General features: G+C 41.0%; 1 protein-coding gene across 3 annotated transcripts in view; it reads left to right on the top strand.

Annotated features, from left to right (window-relative positions):
* Window positions 1-7700, top strand: part of LOC108306672 (short-chain dehydrogenase/reductase family 16C member 6-like) — a 33659-nt gene that overhangs the window by 11618 nt on the left and 14341 nt on the right. The window contains exon 3 of one of the 3 annotated variants that reach the window (XM_037739718.1): window positions 2064-2228. The exons of 1 other annotated variant lie outside the window; for it this stretch is intronic. In XM_037739718.1, the coding sequence (XP_037595646.1) occupies window positions 2064-2228 (165 nt within the window). The remainder of the gene's footprint in view (window positions 1-2063; window positions 2229-7700) is intronic. One more of the 3 variants, XM_037739719.1, reaches the window with a different exon arrangement.

Raw genomic sequence — 7700 nt, 5'->3', positions numbered from 1 at the left:
AAAAAAAGAAAACTAGGCTAAAAACTTTAACCTAAAATTATCTTTTCACATTAAAATGTTCTTTTCTGCACTTCAATAAATAGAATTTTTATCAGCCAACTACTTTATATGCTTTTTTGTATAATTTCAATTATGTAGCAACTCCCGAGAAACCCAAATACTGGGTTTGTACTTCAAGGCTTTCAACAAAGCATACACATTACCAGATTCTTTGAAATGCTCAGGAAAGTTGAAGAGCAATAACAACATTCTACAGGTACATAGTAATTAACTTCCCAAGATTAGATTGAGGGAACAGCCTCGTCTCCAACATAGAAAACCAATATACTAATAAATTGCTTTTCTTAAAGTAAGTAGGTTCGCAATTTATTTTCAAATGTCCAGGTTTAATCAATCATTAATATTTATTTGTATATGTGTATGTGTGTGTTGCATGTGCACACACACGAGAGTTGCTTGCTACAGCAATAATCATGTTGGCTAGAAAGAGTGCTAAATTTGGGGGAAAACGGCTTTTTTGTGTGAATTTAAATTGGATGTGAATCACTGTTGCTCCTCTCCAAAGCTATGGGTCTTTCGGCAAGATCTTAATTTCTCAGAGCGTGTGTCTTAGTATCTTATCTGTATACTAAGATAATGATGCCTCCCTAGACTGCCTCTTGAAGTCACAGCGAAAATTAAATCTTATGATGGAGATAAAATTTCCCTTGGCTCTGTTGTCCCTAAGGCTCAGGGCTTCTTAAACTGGATGACAGCAGCCACTGGGCTTTTCTTAAGTGTTCAGGAACATATTAAGCCCAAGAGTCCACTTCCTTCTTGAGTCCCTCCTTCTTGTCCCCACTTCATCGGTCTTGATGAGCACTTGCTCACACTGATTGCTTCACCAAGCCAAAGGATACCCTTCTTTAAAAGTTAACCTTTGTGAATGTTTTCCTCTGCCCTGCCTTCCTCCCTGGTAGAAGAGTCCAATTCCTCAGCCTAGCATCAGCTCAGCAGTATTAACTATTCCTTTTACTAGCTTGTTCCAATCTACTACATTGGCAGCAATATCTAATTCTCCAAGTCATGTTATCCGACAGGCTCAACATATAGCAATGCATGCTGCAGGAATTAGAAAATCAAGTCAGGGGAGGCAGTGCTCCTTGTTTAGAAACAAAAATGGTTGTATCAGCCGAGAGATCCAGTTCAGGAGAGGAAAGTCTTACTTGTTGTTCAAACATACTTCATGCTTTGCTGTTGGGTCAGCTTTCTCAGTGTCACCTACAAAGTCATAATAACGTGAGTCAAAATGGTGAAAGACAGGAAACCAGTCCCTCAGGTGTTTCCTGGAGCGTTCTCTTCTCTGAGCAGGGCTTGTGGTATATTGCAGATTGTCCAGGTAGACGAGGTGGGCAACTTAGGATGGGAGGGTGAAGGCAAATGAGGACCTAAGAGGCACAATAGTGGCACAGCTGAGGGATTCAAGGCAGCATCAGTCACAGAGAGCAATTCGATTCAACAGGGTCCACTGGATAGAAGAGCACAGAAATGTGGAAGTCCATTGGCAGCCGGTCAAAGGCATCCATGTTTAGGATGCATTCATGCCAAAAACTGATCAGGCCTGAGGGGATGAGATAGAGGAGTAGGGGAGGTGACGCCCACAGAAGTAGGCATCAGACACCCACTGCTGTGCTGTGGGACAACCTGAAGGTCATCTGCTGGGAGCAGTTCTGAGACATTCAGGGAGGCGGCGTCACTCAGATTCCACTGCCATTAGTGACCCAGGAACGGGCATTCACATAACAGAAATGGGAGGTGAGGAAAATATGCTGCAGTATGCTGCAGGCCATCTCCATGCAAAAAATCAAGACTCTTTCAACAAAATGGCTAAATCTGTTTTTTCTTTTTAAAGATAATTTGTCATAATGTTACCTTAAAACTGTCGAATTTCTACATAGAAGATAAAAATATCGAGTTTTAGAAAAACTATATGAAGAAAATGAGAAAAAGAAACCACTACTTGTGAAAATAAATGTCAAAATGCAACACCTCAAGTGAATTAATGCTTGCCTCCCTCTGGCCAGGTCAGGAAAGAAGTTGGTGACGTGACCATCCTCATTAACAATGCCAGCATCGTCACAGGAAAGCTCTTCTTCAATATTCCAGATCACATGGTGGAAAAATCCTTTCTTGTAAATGCCATCTTTCATTTCTGGGTAAACCTCTTTCTTTATCATTTTCTTTTGTTGGTGAGTACAAAAATTCCATGCATTCATATAAACACCTGTTTATGTATTTGTCTATAAATATACCATTTGGAGATTTTCCATTGAAAGATGTGGGGTCTCAATCCTTGCTGGGTTTACTTGCTGTGCTCTTCTTGATCTTGTTTTATCCCAAATTATCAGAGAAATTTCCTTCCCTCTACCCTCTTAAGTTTGATCCCAAGATTATTAACTGTTCAGAAATCTTCCCACCTAAATACAAACCAAGAGTGACAGCAATTATACAAGAGAGATTTAATTTGGCCATGAGAGCAAAGGGAGCTTGTGCAAAGATAGGGGCTATTTTTAGAGTGGTGATTTATGTGCACGCAGAACTGGGCATTCTAATAAAGGAATTAAGGGCAGGAGGAATCATAATCACCACCCGTTATTGAGCACTTGCAGCCACGATGCTGTTTTCATTCTCATTTTACAAATAAGGAAACTGAGGCCCAAAGTATTTCAGTGAACTCCCCAGGGCCAGGCAACTGGTAAATGGTGGCCCATGGTTACAGAAGGAAGAAGTTGTGAGAGAAGGTAAAAATTACAGAAAGGGAATGAGTGAGTTCATGATTCAGGAGTGTCTTTCCTGAGGCCTGGAGTGGTTTACACAATGCAGCCCAGTAGGGCTGTGTGATGGTGGAAATGCTCTTCAACTGTGCTTCCCACTATGATAGCTTCTAGTCGTCTGTGGCTACTGAGCACTGGAGGTGTGGTTAATGGGACTGAGGCACTAAACTTTTTACTTTATATTTGAGACAGAATTTCTCTCTGTCGCCCAGGCTGGCGTGCAGTAACATGATCTCATCTCACTGCAACCTCCACCTCCTGGGTTCAAGCAATTCTCCTGCCTCAGCCTCCTAAGTAGCTGGGACTACAGGCACCCACCACCACACCCAGCTAATTTTTGTATTTTTAGAAGAGATGGGGTTTCACCACGTTGGCCAGGCTTGTCTCGAACACCTGACCTCAGGTGATCTGCCCACCTTGGCCTCCCAAAGTGCTGGGATTACAGCCTTGAGGCACTGCACCTGGCCTTAAATGCATATTTAAATAGCCACACATGCGTAGAGGCTACTTCCTTGGTAAGTGCAACTCTAGAAAGTGGGTAGAGGCTGAAGGAGAGAGGAGTTACCAGAGGCGTTTCCACTAAGAGGGTTCCTACTTGATGCTGCCAGGGAATGAACAGGCATCGGCGGCGGATAGGGTCTGTGGGAGGAACAGGGGCTGAAACCAGGGCCTTGGGAGACATGGGGAAGTGGAGACAGGTATGGTTTGAGTCCTCTGTGTCTCCAGAAATAGGACCTTGGAATGGGCTTCCTTTCAGTCTCCTGGTTCCCCCCTCTTTCTCCTCTACACTTTCATACCACTCTCCATGGAACTCAGAACTATTTCTTGGTCTTCCTTGGTCACTGGGAAGCTAATGGGAACCTCCACTAACCTATTTTAACCAATGCTCCTTGAACACCTACCACAGTGCTTGCCATATAATACATTTTCCAGAAACATTTGTGAAAACCATGGATCCCTTCCCTGTACCACCCTCTCTCATTTCCTTCAGAAAGATGAGCTGTCATCTTGGTAAATGTAGCTAGGGTACATCCATTACAATCACATCACAAATCTATAAATCATCCTGATTCCTCCCCTTCTTTCCACACCAGCATCCTTGGCTGTCCCTGAGCTACATGCCCAAGTGCATGTCTCTCCTTCCTGTCGCCAGCCCCTGGATCAGGCTCTCCTCATCTCTCACCAACAGCTCCTCAGAGCCTTCCTCCTTCAACACTGGTGCCTTCCAACCCATCTTTACATGGGAGCAAGGTAATCTTTTCAATACATTTATCAAACAATCATCTCATTCCACAGATTAAAAATATTGAGATTTCCAAATGTACTTAGAATAACATACAGTTGCCTGCTATGGCCTCCCTTAGCTGTCCCTCACCCCGCATTCTCTCCACTTTCTGCTCACTTTCTATATGCCAAGGATCCTGGTTAAGCTCCAGAGAACATCAAGCTCTTTCTCATCTGAGGGTTTCTGTACAAGCCGTTCTCTCTCCAACAGGAATGTGCTTTCTCCTGACTCACATAGTAGTTCCTTCTTATTCCTCAGACTTCCTGTAGTCTCTGAACTTGAACCTTTATGTAGTGTATGTGCTGTTGTTAGTCTTGAATCCTCTATGTACGTAGTGGTAAGAGCTATTAACAAACACACACAAGGTTTCTGGTTGTGTGTCAGCAAATCTAGAGACAGATGATACTGAGCAACTGCTGAAACCAGAGAATCAACTTCCATCAGAAGATGATGGAAGGAATCTTGATTCATCTCAAGAATTAGAGAGATTTTTAAAATTTTGTTCCACTGCTCTTACTAGCTCATCTATTCCAAGGCCAAGAAAGTGAACCCAAGAAATATGTCTCCAGCAGGTGCTGCCTGCAGTACTTCTCAGGATAAATTTTACTGCAGTTCTTCTAGTAAGAGATTTGCTTTTGTTTCTTGAGGTCTCCCAAACCTGCCAAGGCTCCTGGTCTGCCAGGAAGCGGCCTCCCTTACTACCTGTAAGGCTGGAAGGGGACCTGTGATCTATAAAGCAGGTATCAATCCAATTTCCTGAGGAGACACATTTGAACAGCAACCATCATCCCTAAAGAGTAGACGTGTCAGAAATGATTAAATTAAACTTATTCTTAAATGGGGCACACCTGTGCTTTGGTTGCATTACCAAGCTATTCATTATAACCTGGAAAAAGAAGGTCTGGTTCTTACTGAACGTGTATAATAGGCCCATCACCATGAAAGATGAAGGATCTCAGTAAGTCATTGTAATAGAATCTGCCCCACTGCATTGAGTAGATTTGTGGACAAGAGCAATTAATAGTTTTTATATTATCTGTAAAATTAGTTTGATTGTATATGAATGTACAATGATTAGAATAAGTTAAATTTCATTCCATACATTTTTCTAAGCTTAACCTATTGTGAAAACATTTATCTGAATTTCAAGTACTAAAATTATCATCCTTACATTCCTTTGAATCTTCACTTAGTTTATAATCTAAACTAAGATCCCTCATAAGATATTTTTCCCAGATTTCTGGAATTATCAGTTGGACTAAGATAGCATTCAAAAAGTTTCATTCCGGCTGGGCGCGGTGACTCACGCCTATAATCCCAGCACTTTGGGAGGCCGAGGCAGGTGGATCACAAGGTCAAGAGATCCAGACCATCCTGGTCAACATGGTGAAACCCCGACTCTACTAAAAATACAAAAAATTAGCAGGGCATGGTGGCGCATGCCTGTAATCCCGGCTACTCAGGAGGCTGAGGCAGGAGAATTGCCTGAACCCAGGAGGTGGAGGTTGCAGTGAGCCGAGATCACACCATTGCCCCCAGCCTGGGTAACGAGAGCGAAACTCCGTCTCAAAAAAAAAAAAAAAAAAAAGTTTTATTCCACCTTGCATTAGTATAGCTTCCTGAAGAGAGAACTGGAAACACATCAAGAAGAAAGAAAAAGGGCTTGCTCACATGCCCATCAGAAAATAGAACTTTGACCACATTAAATTTTCCTCACTGATGCTGTGACCCAGCCATATTCCACTAATTCTGTCCTGCCTGATGCTGATCAGGGTCTGCTTTCACACAGGCATCTGCTGCTAGACTAAACAGGTTCTGTGAGCCCGGCTCAGTCCCAGACGTGACCTTGCAGAGGCCTCCTCACTGTGGCAATGTTGGCCCACACTGGGAAGCCCATTCCAATGAATCGATCCTTGGCATGGTCCAGCCACACTGCAACTCTGAGTGTGCCCTGTGCTGTCTTCACAAGGCACAGTTTCCAGTTTGTGGTATTAGAAGCCTCCAGGCAAAAAGAGGAAGACTAGAAATTCCCTACTAATGACAAGACTGAATGACTCTAGTCAATTTATTCCAAAAACTAAAAATGGCAGATTAAGATAGTGGAAACTGCTATTGGGGTGTGAGACATAATTATTTTATAAGAATTTGGTTACTTACTATAGCAAGAGCACTGACAAATCCTCAGGGTCTTTCTGTCTGTCCTGGCAAGTGTGCAGTCTCTGATTAAATATATTTGTATTAATAAATTCACCCCAGAAAAGTTTGAGTTTCTCTTTTGGATTTGACAGCTTTTCCCCACATCTCCTCAGGGCAGGTCCTAAATAGGCTTCCGCTAATTAAGAAATGTGAAGCATACCCAATATACTTCATTTCCTCCGGCAACCCTGCTGCTGCTCGTTGCCATGTGATGAAATCAGGCCAAGGAACAGACCACGGGTGCTTTGGTCACATAAGAAGTACCAAAGATGACTTTGAATGCAAAAACACCTCTATAGATTTATGTTTCTAAACAGAGACTATGGAATAGCTGTAATTGGCTGCCTTAAGAGCCGGAGTGACAATAGTTTTGTTTTGATTTTTAAATAAACCTAATAGCACATCACAGTGTAATTATTAAGGGATTTTAGATCTTTCAGATGTGGCAAATTTTGGTTATTTGACTTAACAAAAAGTTAATTAGGGCTCAAGAGCTCAGAGTAAGTATATTTTGACAAGGTAAGAATCCATGCTCTCTGGGCAGACTACACAAAGCTCAAAAATAATCTTCCAATACCTCTTGTTGATAACAGAATGGAATATTCCAAGAGATGTTAAGGTACCAGGTTCATCATCTTTATCATACTTAAGTTTCTTTTGTTCATTCACTTTAACATGCTCTTATATGTGTGACTGAGCTTAAACACACAAACATATATGTACCACTATGTAACTATATTATTGTTAGCTTTCAATGATCACTTTAAAATATAAACAACTTTATCATATTAAAAGTTAAGGTATACACTACATTGAATTTACCATCTCAATTAAAGCTTTACATAAAAAAACAAGTTAAAATGGTGCTGAGTGACTCAATACCTTTTCTCTATGAATTTTAATTTCCTTTTAATTGTATTGGTAACCAAAAATTTCTCATAAATTTACCCAACTTAATATTATCATAAAATCTTCAAGTCATTTAAGTTATACTACAGAGCAACACAATCACTGGTGATATTGAAAGACTGTCAAAGGGATGACACTGAAAAATTATAAAAGGCAGGGCACTTGCAGTCACTAGGTACAAGCAACTTGCAACACTGAAGTTCAAAAATATCAATCCTTTTAACAGGAAAATCATCATTCATTGTAGTGCAATTTAACTGTGCGCAAACTTGTATGCTTTGTAACCAGAAATGTTTTTGTGGAAACAAAGATAATCTGTCTGACACATACATAAACCAGGGTTAAAAATTTTAGAATGTTTATTAATTTGGTTTTTCCATGAAAAAAAAAACAAGTCTTACATAAATGCAATAAAATGAAATCAAGCAAATGTGATGTTTGTTTTCATTACATCCCACACGCGATAAAAGCAGGAAATCGTGATTAACAGGATATAG

Source organism: Cebus imitator, unplaced genomic scaffold, assembly GCF_001604975.1.
Source record: "Cebus imitator isolate Cc_AM_T3 unplaced genomic scaffold, Cebus_imitator-1.0 Scaffold73, whole genome shotgun sequence".
NCBI classification, from domain to species: domain Eukaryota; kingdom Metazoa; phylum Chordata; class Mammalia; order Primates; family Cebidae; genus Cebus; species Cebus imitator.
This window is presented reverse-complemented; position numbering and strand designations above follow the sequence as displayed.